Raw genomic sequence first — 15090 nt, forward strand, 5'->3', positions numbered from 1 at the left:
AATCACACTTGTGTAGATGAACACTCTGAGGAGTAAAAACAGAATCTCCCACACGTCACCTACAAACTCCTTCTGCTCATCAGCCAGAGGTTCCTCTGAAATTAAAACTAAATGCAAAATACACAATAGTAATGACTGCCATTCTGTAATTGTGATATCATCAAATTCATGATTATTTACTTATTTCCCATCATGCAAACGCACCTATTATTAACGTCCAATTTTTGGATATTGATCCTGCCTTTGTTCTCATATCACAGGTGTAGTTTCCTTCATCAGACTTCTTTACGTCAGATATCTGAAGCTTAGCTGGCATTGCAACATCAACACGCATCCTTTTGGAGGTGAATCGAGGTGTGGTCATTTTAGTTATGGGGCAGTGAAAATACAGCAGGTTCTGATTTTTGTACCAGGCCACCTGGATAAGGTCCACAGTCTGGCTGGGCTCAGTGGACTTGCTGCATTCAAATATAGCCGTTTCCCCAGGCGTCCGTCTCTGAGAGTCTGCGATGTCTGATAACAAATTGGAAAGTGATTCAGCACACTGACCACCAAAACAGTAATCCAATAAACTCCACCAAGTCTGGTGGTTGCATCTTTTTTTATATATTTCCACAGAAACTAAATGTTTAGTTAATTTCAGCAAAGGTAATGCATAATGTTTACCCAAAATCTGAAGAACTATAAGGAGTGCAGAAGTCGGCTTCATCCATCCTTTTGCCATGGCGCATTGTGATGGTTCTCACGGTTTTGCTAACCCACACATCACAACCAGAACCCTCAACGCCCTCTTCCTGTTAGACTTCAGTGGCAGTTACGTCCCTGCCACTTGTTGCAATCACCAATTTCGTCCCCACCACTTTTGGCATCTGAAAATAAAACCTCACTACAATGAATAGAAAGCTTCTTTTGCTCTCTGCTTAATTACTGTGGATAGATGATAATCGAATTGATACGCAAAGAAAAAGGTACTGTAACGTTGTTGCAATCACAGGCGGAGCTTGCCTTTCCAGTAGACGGAGGGGTACCTTTCTGTCTCTGATAGTATAGTATAAGTTAAGCTATCTGTGGAGGCTAGCCTATAAGCCTCAGTGTGGACGGCAAAGTGTTCCCAACGCGTAGCAAATAATCCTTGTCCAGGCATGACCTCTCTTTGGGTGGTGTTCCCGTTTATTATAAAGATAAAAATGTATACATAAAACAAGCTTTTGTCGGTGAAGTGGGTTTTCCGTCTACGGTAAGAACCGTGTGTTCCCCGCCATCCACACCTTTCCCTAATTGAGTAATCACACCTGTAGATATACCCAATTCCCAGTGGCGTGCCACACCCAGTGCAATACTCCCCCAAGTGGCTAAAATAAGTAACACTAAAATAAACCTAACTAAAAGGTGGATAGAAATGGCTCCTACACTATCCGATACTTTTATTTTCTTTGGTACCCAGTCTTCTTATGTTTCCGGTGTCCATTGATTTCTATTCACATTATTTGCAGTTATTCGCGCAACTGCTCTTACTGGTGCCATTGGAATAATACCTGCACCGTTCTATTTGAACACTTTTCAAACCAAACTGCACTCCCATGTCTATTACCCCAGCACTTTTCAAACCAAACGGATGCCCATGCGGTTTCACGATGTTTGGTGTGAAGTGTGAAGACTTCAGGTGGCTCTGTCAATCCTTACACAAACCATTTTGTGGTTGAATGTAACCAGCAGCTGACATTGCCTGTTTCAGAGCCCATCATAAACAGTTGCATACGTTTTTTGCCCATTGTCATCATCTTACCTCTTTCTTTATTATTTTTATTTTTATTTAAAATGATTTATCGGTTTGTGGTCAGCGTCATGTTATTGATCTCCCTGCTCCAGGGCTTCTGATCAATGTGCATACCAGCATTCCAAATATGACATGTCTCACATGATTAGCCAATTTGCTCTTGCTCTATCCACAAGAACATTGAATATTTTGGCCACATAGGTGTTAATTAAGAGATTTCACCTTAAATGTTCATTAAGATAATTATTTGATTAATGTAACTTACTAGTTAATACACATCTGCAAAGTATGTCAACATGAGAACAAGACTTTACAGGGGAAACCCAAAAGTCAGGATTAGATACAGCTTTGTTTTACTAACTAGAGAAATACTATCTTGGCCTCTGGGTCTGGAAAGGTCCAAGATGAAAGTCATACTTTACTGCACTGTTGCTGTTGAGACAGAACCGACTTCACAGATTATGGATGTCCTTTGAGATCCATGGTAACATACCATACAGTACATGAACATGTTATTAGGCCTGATGAGTGTGTTTTCTCCAGTCTACCACAAGTGGGCGCTATTTCCCTGATTTTGGAAAGCTCATTCAAATCTGCCTTGCCTGAAATATCTTGAAACATTCAAAGTATAGTTTGCGATTCCACTGACAAAATTGTAATTAAACACACACATCATATCACCCACTGGAAGTCTGTTTATTTGTGGTAATGTGTCTAACGTCGGAAAAATAAAGTCGCTTGATGAAGACAGCCAGAGCACAAAGCCAAGAACTCAACTGAGAGATTCAGATGAATGACGTCAATTATCAGGCAACAAAAAGAATATGCAATTCTCCAGTTGTGCAGATAAGTGTTTTTGGTTTTAATGCCTAAATAAACCACATCTCTGTGAGTCATCGGAGCAATAGAATACCGAGCTTTCGGCTCTCTGGCTCTTGCTCTTAGAACAGTACTTTGACTGGGCTGTGTGTGAAATCTTTACAGGCTTTAAAGAATGAAGGCTTGAAAAAGTGTTTGCTACAATAAAGACAGAAAGAAAGAAAGAAAACACAAAGGAATGAATGAATGAATGATTCAATCAATCAGGCAATTATCCAATACATGAAAAAATGAATGCATGAATGACCCTCAGCTCTCTCCTCAATGATAATGTGCTATTCTTGTATCCTGACACTGTTCCTAACAATAACACTTCCTCTATTGTGGATTCCTTCCTCCTCCCATGATATACACACAGCCTACTCATAAACTAACTGGGGCACAGCAAGTTTATTTGCTTTCTCTTTCTCTAAACTCCTGCCTGTCTACCCCTCCCTCTCTGCATCTCTGTTTGAAGTCCACACACGCAAACACACGGCCACTGCACATACATTAGCTAACCAGCGTGAGGCAGGCAGGAGAGAAAGCAGGCAGGTGGGTAGTTTGCCTTTGTTGTGTGGGCACACCTCCAGGGAGTGCCATGTTTGTCCTGAGCCCGCTAATGGCTGGGAGGGGCTGCACCGAACGCACTTGGTGTTGGGTGGGTGGATGAGTGAATGTGTGTGTGTGTGTGTGTGTGGGGGGGGGGGGGGGGTACAGAGGCCTGGTGGCACACTTTTTACTGTCTACATCGTTATCGTTCAGCAGAGGAACTCTCAGTGCAGATGGGTGGGAGAAAGAGAGCAGGAGAGAGAGAGAGGGTGAGAGAGAGAGAGAGGAGGGTGGGAGAGAGAGAGACAGGGTAGGGGAGAGAAAGAGGGTAGGAGAGAGAGAGAGAGAGAGAGACAGGGTAGGAGAAAGAGAGAGGGTGGGAGAGAGAGAGGGTAGGAGAGAGAGAGGGTAGGAGAGAGAGAGAGAGAGAGAGAGAAAAAGGGGGTGGGAGAGAGAGAGTTAAAAGAAAAGAGTTTTGGCTGCAGGCACGTACGCATTGTGTGTTGGTGGGTTGTTGTTGTTGTTGTTGTTGTTGTTGCTGCAGTACCTTACCCCTCTCTCAACATACATAATAAACCATGAAGGCATATGCAATGGCAGATTGCCAGTACACAAAAACAAGCAGCTGCTGTTGTGTCTAAGTCAGCCTTCATATCCGTCTAAAAACAAACTTGTGTCCTGTCCCAAATGAGGCCTTAAACACACTCCTTGAGTTTGTCTCTCTGATGCCCCAGCAGGCACCGTGACCTTTGAACCCTCAGTACTGCCGCCACGCAGCTGCTGTTTAGCGTACTCTTTGACCTCCACCCGTTGGTGCACAACGCTTCCCAGCACGTTTATTGAAACAAGTTTGGGCAACCAGTGGGAGATAGGCCTACTGAGCTGCGTTTCAAAGCGCTGCTCGAAACAATTTGATTGAATTTGACAGGGTCCCTGAAAAAAAAAATCAGGGGCAAACGGGATCAAAGCAGTGTATCTCGTTACGCGAAGAGTAACTGACATTCGTGGAATTAAAAGATGAAAAGGCAGATCGGCTAATGCGAACTAACCGACGCTTTGTTTTTTTTTCCTTGATATGCACGCATGAGTCATTAAGACGACGTTCAGGGGAATAATGATGAAAGTTGGAGTAGTCGAATGCAGCATGATGTCTCTAGATACTTGGAGTTATTCTTGGAGAAAGGGTTTAATTAGTCTCTGTTACGCCTGCACTGTCACATTTCTGCAGAGTTTTGGGGTAGGGCTATGGAGAGGTTCACCTGCTCAGACAGCTCCGTGTCGTGTCCCTTCCTTCATCCAATGAGAACCTCTAAAGTCACTCACACTTCCGGACATACACGGCTGCGGAGTCCCGTTCTGTTCCCAGTGCCTGCGTTGCTCAGAAGACGTATCGTCATGAACCATGTGTGTCTTTGCCGGTCGCGTTGGATTACTAGAGTATTATTCTGAGGATTGTCTACGGATAAACGGCAGGTCGCATCTAAAGCCCGGAGAAGTATTTGGATATCGGCAGAACTTGCGCTCTCTTGAACATAAGGAAATATCACGGGAGTGTTCAGTGTTTCGTGCGAGGCGTGGATGACAAAGAGATTTATTTGAGGGGGGAAAGTACGCGCCTGATCAAGATGGAAAAGATCTGCTTTGCTTCTTTGCTTTTGTTGGCAAGTTTAGGTGAGCCTGTTTTTCTTATGATTGCAGAAATATTTTGAACAGTATTCTGTCAGATCTTTTTTTTCCAGGATATCTAACCGATAGGGGTTTGACGGTTCACAAATCACCATCTCTTGCGCGTTTGCGGGGGGTTAGTTTAAGTAGGAATGTGTTTGGAAGTATTAATCGCTTTTTTTCTAATGTCACATGTTCAATAGTCTATATGTGTTAGTAAAATCGGCTACGATGTTTTGACAACGCAGGTAAATAGCATAGGCTTTTAGAAAAAACCTCTCGTGTAATACCAAGTCATACTTACTAAATGGTAGTCCTGAATGGGACAGAGTTCTTCAGGGTAACAAAGTGGGTTACGGCAGGTTTTCCGCTTGAATTTGATTACTTTCTTTGAAGGTATGTTTGCGCGTTAATTAGGAAAGGAAAGGTAACCAAACATTAACTTGAGAGCACTGTGATGAAATGACCACTATAAACGTACGTGACAAAATATCTAACAGGTGTGAGAGAGACGATATGACAGAAATAGGGAGAGAGAGATGACTGCCTTAATACAAATTATCAACAGTCTGACCACGGATAAAAGGTGTGGCAGGCTTCCGTTGTACGTCCTGTCAATCATACCTGCTTACACACACACTCATGACCAGCACTTGGGTCACTCGCTAGCAAATGGGTCCCTCATCCTGAAATTGGATCCCTTCTGCATGTAAATGAACCTTGTGGTTCCGGGTGTGATACCACTGAACAGAAGAAGTCCATCATATGCCGAACCGTGAACGGCACCACAGTGTGCGAGGCAGGGTGTGAGTCATGATTTCCCCTGGATTTCTGGGACATGGCAGCGGCCGTGTGATGTGACCCAGGTCTTACGACCGCTCTTAACTGAAGGTGTGAAGATAGAGTTTGAACTCACTCTAGCTGTAACTCTAGCTGTCACCTCTTGGTGAGCCATGATGACAATCATATATATATATATACACACACACTGTAGCCAGTTATTGACTGTTTGTGTGAAGGTGTCAGTTTGTACAGTAGTTAAATTCCTACACTTTTTATTTCTTATGTAAAGTAGTATTTATTGATACACTAGGTCTCTATTGCTGGTAACATGATTGTTCTCTCCTTTGTCGCTTTGGATAAAAGCGTCTGCTAAATGACTAAATATAAATGTACATTTTTGGTTTACTGAAGGAACGTGTGTGTGTGTGTTACTGTTAATGCGGTTGAATGGAATGTGTAATGTGCAATGGAACTGTGAGGTGCTGCATGCCTGTGTTGTCACAGCTGATATGCTGGCACATGCCTGTCCACACAGGCACGCTAACAAGCAGGCTGGGACCCAGACCACCATGTCATCCCACCTTCCTGGCTTGCTTGGAGACATTTGAAATGGCCTTTGCTTGTGTTCAGAAAGTATAGGGTGTGTGTGTGTCATATGTGTGTGTCATATGTGTAAGATATATATGTGTGAAAGTGAGTGTGTGTCAGCTTGCATGTTGACAAGTTTTCTGAGTTTCGTTTCTCAGCTAGCTTCCCTTCACCCTACTCTGTTACCTGTAGCTTACCCTTGTGTGAACAAGCCCAGACATGCTCCATATTTCTCACCCTTTTATCATTCTCTGTCACTGTTCTCTCTCCCTCTCTCTCTCTCTCTCTCTCTCTCTCTCTCCACCCCTCTTCCCCTCCCCTCCCTCTTTTTGTTTTGCTTCTTTCTCTCATTCTCCTATTTCACCCTCAATAAGTTGGTGTCCCAACCTGTTCTCTGTGTGCCATCATCTCTCTCTCTCTCTCTCTCTCTCTCTCTCTCTCTCTCTCTCTCTCTCTCTCTCTCTCTCTCTCACACACAAACACTTGCAGGCGGATGGCGGGGTGCCTTGAAATGTTTTATACCACTGTCAAATCCCCTTCCCTCTGCCAGTTAGTCTCACTGTCTCACATACGGCTGTGAGATTTCTCATGCCAGCACGCTGATCAGTGTCCCCAAATAAGGCTACTTGAGATTCATTTGACCATAAATGGGGACGGTGTTCAGAATGCCATGCATTTGTATTTGGCATTGTATTCACCTGGGCTCCTGTCATAGTGTATTATTTGTTTAAGGATTGTAATCCAATGCTTAAGTGTGTGTGTGTGTGTGTGTGTGTGTGTGTGTTGGCCTCTGCAGACACTTAATCAGCCAGAATGGTTGTGTAGACTTAATGTCATACAATTTTCAAGTTATCTTTCAGCGTACGTTTTTTTTCAATCTCTTGAGTGCACTGTCAGGGTCAGGTTGGGAAGGTTGTCGAGCAGTGTTTCCTTTTGCCTTGTCGTTTCATGCTATTTTGTGTGCGAGTGTGTGTGTGTGTCTGTATCTGTAGAGAGACGCCACATGAGATATGGACATATCCTGTTCTTCTGCTCCAGGCGAGCGTGAGCGTGATGAGACTAATTCTGAGCTCACGGCAGCGTTGTCTGTGCACTCCCTGTGACTGTCTCTGAGCAGCTCTCAGTTCTGATGCCTGACTGATGCACTCGGCTTCCCCCCGCACACACACACACACACACACACACACACACACACACACACACACACAGTGGTGTGCACTTCCTCCTCGCTTCCATGTGAGGCACGTAGGGAGAGAAACAGTCACAACGGCAGATGTGAAGGGACTGTGTTTTGATAACTCAGCTCCGTGGCCTAGCCCAGTGGCATGGTTGACAGCAAAGGGTTTCCTGTCAGTGATGTATGAACAGACAAAGTTGTGTAGATTTAATGGCTTATCAATGTAAATTCACTTTCTCTCTCTCTCTCTCGTCCTCCAGCTCTGTGCCAGGGCAGGGTCGTTAGGGTCCCCTCCGGCCCTTTGGTCCGCGTTGAGGGCCAGGCTGTGTCGATCCGCTGCAACGTCTCTGAATACGAGGGCCCCAGAGATCAGGACTTTGAGTGGATGATGCTGCAGGGACAGAACCAGTTCCAGCTCATTTCCACGTTCGATAGCTCGTACCCCGACGCCCTCTTCAAGAACCGGGTCTCCAGCGGCGACATAAGCATCAAGAAGATTACCGACTCGTCGGTCGAGCTGAAGATCAAGAAGGTTCGAGCTACGGACAGCGCCACCTATCAGTGTAGTACTCCCAGCACTGACACGGTCTTCAGTGGGAACTACAAGGCAGACGTAGAACTCAAAGGTAGGCCTGATCATACGTGCAAATATTGAGCAGGGTTTTTGTTTTACTGTCATTTGTCTCCTAAATGTTAATGTGGTATTGATAGAGTTGGACAATTATATTGTGGTTGGTGCCCTCAGGCACTGACAAATAGTGAGGTCCTGAAAGCCCTGCTCTGTCACCACTGTTCCCACCAACCTGTTGCCACTCATCAGTCACCAGTACTTGCTCTGCTGCTGCTGCTGGGCAAATTGGGTTTGGCAGCAAGAAATGGAGTCAGGCGTTGTTCCTCGATACTGGATCCAAAACTCCTGAACCTGTTCGTTCCAAGAGCACTCTCTCTTCTGTGACACATGCCTCCAGTATTCCTAGTCCCAATTGTCTATTATGCACACACACACACACACACACTCTTAACACATACACACACACACACACACACACACACTCAAACACACATCTCCAAACCATCTCCCTGCGCAACAACCCCTCCTTTCCACAGCCTCCTTGGTTTCGTATTCCCCAAGAAGGAGGTTATTTCAGGTTGTTCTGAACCTTAAGCGGTTTCTAAACCCCTCCCCGCACTCCATCAGTGGATGATTTATTGCTACAAAACCACATCTACTGCTCCCCAGCACCACCAGTATGTGGCTTTCAGACAGGAAGGCTTACATTCACTTTTAAAAAGAGGGCATTTGGGAGCTTTTTGGCTCTCCAGTTGGAGGGAGGGCTTCCAAATTTAAGAAAGATCACCTCTCTCGCTCTCTCTCTCTCTCTCTCTCTTTCTTTCTTTCTTTCTTTCTTTCTTTCTTTCTTTCTTTCTTTCTCTCTCTCTCTCTCTAGCTTTCTCTTTCTCTCTCTCTCTCTCTCTCTAGCTCTCTCTCTAGCTCTCTCTCTCTCGCTTTCTCTCTCTCTCTCGCTTTCTCTCTCTCTGTCTCTGTGTGCCCTCTCAGAAGAGAAGGTGAAGGACAGGTTAGTAAAGGAAGCATGGCAGTGGCTACAATGTTAAGGGAGATATCACAGTGCCTGCTGGGTATGAGGTCAAGGTCACTGGTACACTCTGCCATCTCTTAACACTTGTCAGCAATTCACACTTGGGCACAGTTACCCAGAAGGCCTTTCAGTTGTGAAGGGTTGTGAAAAACCCTTCCTGCTCTACACACTCTCACACTCTGACACTCTCTCACACACACACACACACACACACACACACACACACACACTCACACACACGCTCACACACTCACATGTCCACAACAACAAAACAATGAGATTAAGAGAGATAAATGTGACTTCATTGAGTCATGCTTTTCATTCCAGAATCTGCCTTGTTATGGGGATGTGGCTGTTGAAATTTTGGTTGTTCAAGGTCTTGGACATTCTGCAGTACATTCGTATTGTGGTTTGATATCAAATTACACTGTGACTTGATGAGATGATTTGAGATGGGTCAAGGGTAGAGGATGCATGAGGGACATTGATCGAAAAGCCAGCCTGACATTTCACATCTTTCAAAGATAATTAACTGAGAAGGGACGAATCCAAGTGGAAGATCCAGATGTTGCACATTTGTGTGGTGTCTTCCCAGTGCTTTATGACTGATAACTTCAGAAGTTTAAGCAGATGCCTATTTGAGATTAAGCTGTATTTTAAATAGCACATTTTAACATCTGCATTTTCCTCTTACAGTGATAGGGGACAGCCTGAAGGTGGCGCCGTCAATCCCACAGCCTATGGTGTCTGAAGGGGAGCAGTTGGAGCTTCACTGCAATACCACCAGAGCTTTCACAGAGCACACTTCTCTATCAGTCACGTGGTCTTTCAAGGTGGGAGGCTCTCCAATGGCGGAGATCCTGACCTTCGGTCCCGACGACAAGGTCACAGTGGGCGATAGCTCTGCCCAGCGCTACGCAGAGGGGGGGCTGCGATTGGACCTGCGCGGAGGTGGGTTCTACGGGCTGGTGCTGTCCGGGGCCCGTCCAGAGGACCAGGGGAAGTACGTGTGCACAGCCAGGGAGTGGGTGAGGCAGGGTGGAGGCTCCTTACACAAGATCCTGGAGAAGAGTGAAGACATGGGGAAGGTCACTGTCAAACCTACAGGTGAGGACACACACACACACACACACACACACACACACACACACACACACACACACACACACACACACACACACACATATACATACACATACATACAGAGGTGAGGATTTGAAAAAGTAGCACACACACACACACACACACATATACAAACACACACACACACACACACACACACACACACACACATATACAAACACACACACACACATATACAAACACACACACATACAGTGGGGAAAATATGTATTTGAACCCCTGCCGATTTCGCAAGTTTGACCACTTCCAAAGAAATGTGTGATCTATAATTGTAATAGTAGGTGTATTTTAACAGTGAGAAACAGAATATCAACAAAAAAAATCCAGAAAACTGCATTTTATAACATTTATGACTTAATTTGCATTTGGTGCAGAAAATAAGTATTTGAACCCCTAGCAAAACATGACTTAGTACTTGGTGGAATAACCCTTGTTGGCAAGCACAGACGTCAGACTTTTTCTTGTAGTTGGTCACCAGGTTTACACATATCTCAGGAGGGATTTTGGTCCACTCCTCTTTGCAGATCCTCTCCAAATCCTTAAGGTTGCGTTTTCAATGGGAGGGAATGAGGGAATGAGGTTCAAGCCCAATATTCCATGTAACATGGCCCCATCCATAGTCCCCTCGATGCAGTGGAGTCGTCCTGTACCCTTGGCAGAGAAACAGCCCCAAAGCATAATGTTTCCACCTCCATGCTTGACGGTGGGGATGGTGTCATATTCAGCATTCTTCCCCCTCCAAACGCGGCAAGTCGAGTTGATGCCAAAGAGCTTGATTTTGGTCTCATCTAGGGGTGGGAATCTCTTGGCACCTCACGATTCGATTCCGATTCAGTGGTCAACGATTCGATTCTAAACCGATTATCGATTCTACACCGATTATCGATTCTAAACCGATTATCGATTATCAATTCTAAACCGATAAAGCGATTATCGATGCATGTCGATTTTTAAAACATCTGAGTTTGCTACTCAGAGTCTCAAATCACTTCCTACTTTGTGTTTGATAATTAAAGAAAATCAACAGATGAATTACCTTCTCTATTTGTTATTAGAGAAAAAGCTTTCCCTTGTCACAATTATGACTTTCAATGAACAATGCAATAATCGATGCAGCTTGCATTTCAACACAAAATGAATGTGTCGACCCTTTTTATTAAAAAATCGATTATGAACTTTTCTGAATCAAGACAGAATCGTTCTAGAGAGAATCGAGAGAAATCGAAAAATCGAATAGTCTCATCTGACCACATCCTGTCTCCCAATCCTCCTTAGAATCATTTAAGTGTTCATTGGCTAACTTCAGACGGCCCTGTACATGTGCTTCCTTGAGCAGGGGGACCTTGCGAGTGCTGCAGTACTTCAAACCATTACGGCGTAGTGTGTTGCCAATGGTTTTCTTGGTGACTGTGGTCCCAGCTGCCTTGAGATCATTCACAAGCTCCCCCTGTGTAGTTCTGGGAATATTCTGCACCTTTCGGATGTTCACCGATACCGCACGAGGGGATATCTTGCATGGAGCCCCAGACCTAGAGCGATTGACAGTTGTTTGGTGTTGCTTCCATTAACGAATAATTGCACCAATAGTTGTCTGCTTCTCACCAAGCTGCTTGCAGATGGTTTTGTAACCCATTCCAGCCTTGTGCTGGTCTACAATCTTATCTCTGACGTCCTTGGTCAACTCTTTGGTCTTGCCCATGGTGGTGAGGTTGAAGGTGTGAAGTATGATTCTTTGGACAGGTTTCTTTTATACACATCACCAGTTGAGATCAGGTGTACCTTGTTTGGCCTAATGAGGACTAATCTGTGTGCTTCTTGGGCACATAACTGGTCATTGGGAGCCAGATTTCTTGCTGTTTGCTTGGGGGTTCAAATACTTATTTTCTGCATCAAATACAAATAAAGTCATAAATATTATAAAATGCAGTTTTCTGGATTTGTTTGTTGATATTCTATTTCTCACTGTTAAAATACACCTACCATTACAATTATAGATCACACATTTCTTTGCAAGTGGCCAAACTTGCGAAATCGGCAGGGGTTCAAATACTTATTTTCCCCACTGTACATAGGTGAATATTTGAAAAAGTAGAACACACACACACACACATACTCACACACAGCTTATGCATTTCCCTTCAGACACACCTGTTTGTTTGTGTTTGAACGAACAGCTACCACAAAGCTCAATAGTTCCTCACTCCCCCATGACTCCATTCATGGTCACTGATGCTTGGTGTGATAACAGAGAGTCACCGTGAGTGTTTGGTGACGGTGGAGTTGAGGCCTAAACAGCCACACCTCGCGCTCTCTGAGCAAACTTGCCGAGTAACGGGCGGCCATGCTGTGCCGTGTCATTCCGTGCCCTTCCCCTCGTGACTCAGCGTGAGGCACTCTGATATGGCATTGCATTCCTCTGAGTTCACACATGTACTGTATACACACACTCACTCACTCACTCTCACACACACACACATATATACACAACCACTCACTTAATCTCTTTATCACTAACTCACTTACTCACCCACACTCACATATATACACATACCCACATAAACACACACACACACACACACACACACACACGTTCCACAGCTATGCTCTGGCAGGCCCAGGAGTGTATGAGATCAGAGTCAGGTGCAGACGCATCCAGCCCTGAAACGGCATACATGCCAGTTTAATTACCTTTGAGGTAGTTGCCATCCAGAATGGATCCAGCCTCGAAACAGCACTGTCTCACGGCGTACATGCCAGTTTAATATCCTTTGAGCTAGTTGCCATCCAGAATGGATCCAGCTCTGGTTTGGCCCAAATAGGAAGGAAATCTACCAGAGCTAAAGCCAGTCTTCTAAAGCCAATCCTCAATCAGAACAGACCCAGGCTAGATCCGGTCCAAATAATCCAAAATGGATTCATGCCACTGGACTACATTTGGCACAGATTTGGAACAGACTTACCAGTTCCATTCCGAGTCCAAGTCCCTGGAACTGATTTGGCCCAGATTCGGCCCTGATCTGGCACAATTTACCAGATCTGTTTCACAATAAGCTGCCCTCTAGGCCGCCTTGCCTTGGCATCCAGCCCTTCATATGCTTCTCTGGCTGGCCACACAGTGTCATTAAGTCTAATCAGAACCACAAATATTTTAATCCCAGACAAAACAGAGTTCAAATCAAATGCCACCAGACCAGCCGCAGACCTGAAGGAACTGTATTAGATAAAAGCCAATGCTTTTTTATCCCCCAAAGACAGGCAGACATGATTATCAGAAATAGTACATTCCTTACAAAGCGTTAGGGGCCTGTAATACAGTATGTGGGGGGTGGGGGGGGGGGGATTAGGTTAAACCTTTGTTTGCCTACTCACGAGGGGGGCCATGAAACCGCCATGAAGTTATTATAGACCTCCAAGTCATTCTTGAGAGGGGGAGTGTGTTTACGTTGTGTCTTCTTAAGAGGTCAATTAAGTTGCCTAGGTCACTGATTTAAACGCTTAGCAGAGGGTAAACAAACAAACAAACAAACAAACAAACCAACCAACGAGAAGAGGACCTCTTTAGAGTTACGAGTAAATGGCCACTTACTTACCACAAGATTGCACCCATGTGTGTGGAGGAGTAGCAGAGCTCAATTAGAGGTCACCCCATAGAGACCACCATGGCACATGTTACAGGGCTTTTGGAGAGCCGACTCACAGGGTGCACTTTCAGTTTAAATTTGTGCAGCAGCTCATTGATTAAGCTGTGTGGACTTGAGGACCCTTTTATACGAGTGAAATGGTCCCTTGCTATCATTCCATCCACGCCCTAATGAGACAGACATTCTGAGCTATGACTAGCTTGAGGGTCATATCCTTTCTTGGGTCTGTTGGTTTTTTACTCTTCCTGGTTTTTTTTCTCCCAGGAAGTCCTGTGTGCTTTTCAGGCTGAGTGTGGTTATGAGTGAACGCTGTCTCACGCTTGCGGTCGGACGGATTGTGCTGACAGCTAGACAGTCATTTTTTTGTATTTAAGTGGTTGTTTTAATGGGGCACGGAGGGGTGCAGACAGATAAGAACACCAGTCAGCAGGAAGGTGGAAGTGAAAGAGCAGACATTTCGAAATTCCTTTTCATTTTCTTTCCTGTGAGCTGGCAGTTTTCCTCAGAGGCTGAAGAGAGTGAGTCTCAGCCGCAGAAAATGTGTTGAATTGTGAAGAAGCATTGTGCCATGGGGGGGACCAGAGAAGGCTTGATGCCAAGGCAGGGTAAATCATAAATAGACCTTTAAAACGAGGGCAGGGTAAATCATGAATAGACCTTTTAAAACGAAAGGCTTTATTCAAAATACTGTCAAATATAGACTTTTTAGGCGTTGACTTTCACAATTGGTGTAAAATAAATTATTGTTTGGATTTTTTTTTTTTTTTTTTATCTAACAGTTACAGGGCTGCCTCACTTATTCTCGCCATCATTATAAGCTCTTTCTTTTTTCTGTCTGTCTTTCTTTCTTCCTTTCTTTCTGCTTGCCTTTCTTTTTTCTTTCTTTCTTTCTTTCTTCCTTTCTTTCTGCCTGTCTGTCTTTTTTTGTCTGTCTGTCTGTCTGTCTTTGTATTTCTGTCTGTCTGTCTGTGTCTGTCTGCCCTATCTGAGTGTCAGTTGGTCGACCCCTTGCCGTTTCCTGCCTGTAATTATTAAACTACACGTAACAATGACTGGAATCCTCTGGAGTTAAACTGCTCAGGCTGTGACCTTTCTCTGCCATGTTCTGCAGATCCCTCTCTCCCCTGTCTTCCTCAAAAGGTTCTCTTCCTGCCTTTCCTTTCAGGCTCAATTTCAAATGGATAATTCTCCAACATTATTGCTAGTTTTCTGCTCGCTGTGGTATTATGACTTTATATTGTCTTTATGTAAGGCACACCCACACACACGCACATAAACACACTCACTCAGACACACTTTCTCACATAC

At 44.5% G+C, this 15090-nt stretch overlaps 1 protein-coding gene across 1 annotated transcript in view; it reads left to right on the forward strand.

Moving 5' to 3' along the window:
* The first annotated feature begins 4247 nt into the window (after nucleotides 1-4247).
* The window catches only part of LOC105904636 (prostaglandin F2 receptor negative regulator-like), a 30205-nt gene continuing 19362 nt past the window's right edge, over nucleotides 4248-15090 (forward strand). The window contains exons 1-3 of the mRNA XM_031582773.2: nucleotides 4248-4858; nucleotides 7661-8026; nucleotides 9695-10105. Of these exons, the coding sequence (XP_031438633.1) occupies nucleotides 4813-4858; nucleotides 7661-8026; nucleotides 9695-10105 (823 nt within the window). The 5' untranslated portion in view covers nucleotides 4248-4812. The remainder of the gene's footprint in view (nucleotides 4859-7660; nucleotides 8027-9694; nucleotides 10106-15090) is intronic.

Source organism: Clupea harengus, chromosome 2, assembly GCF_900700415.2.
Source record: "Clupea harengus chromosome 2, Ch_v2.0.2, whole genome shotgun sequence".
NCBI classification, from domain to species: Eukaryota; Metazoa; Chordata; class Actinopteri; order Clupeiformes; family Clupeidae; genus Clupea; species Clupea harengus.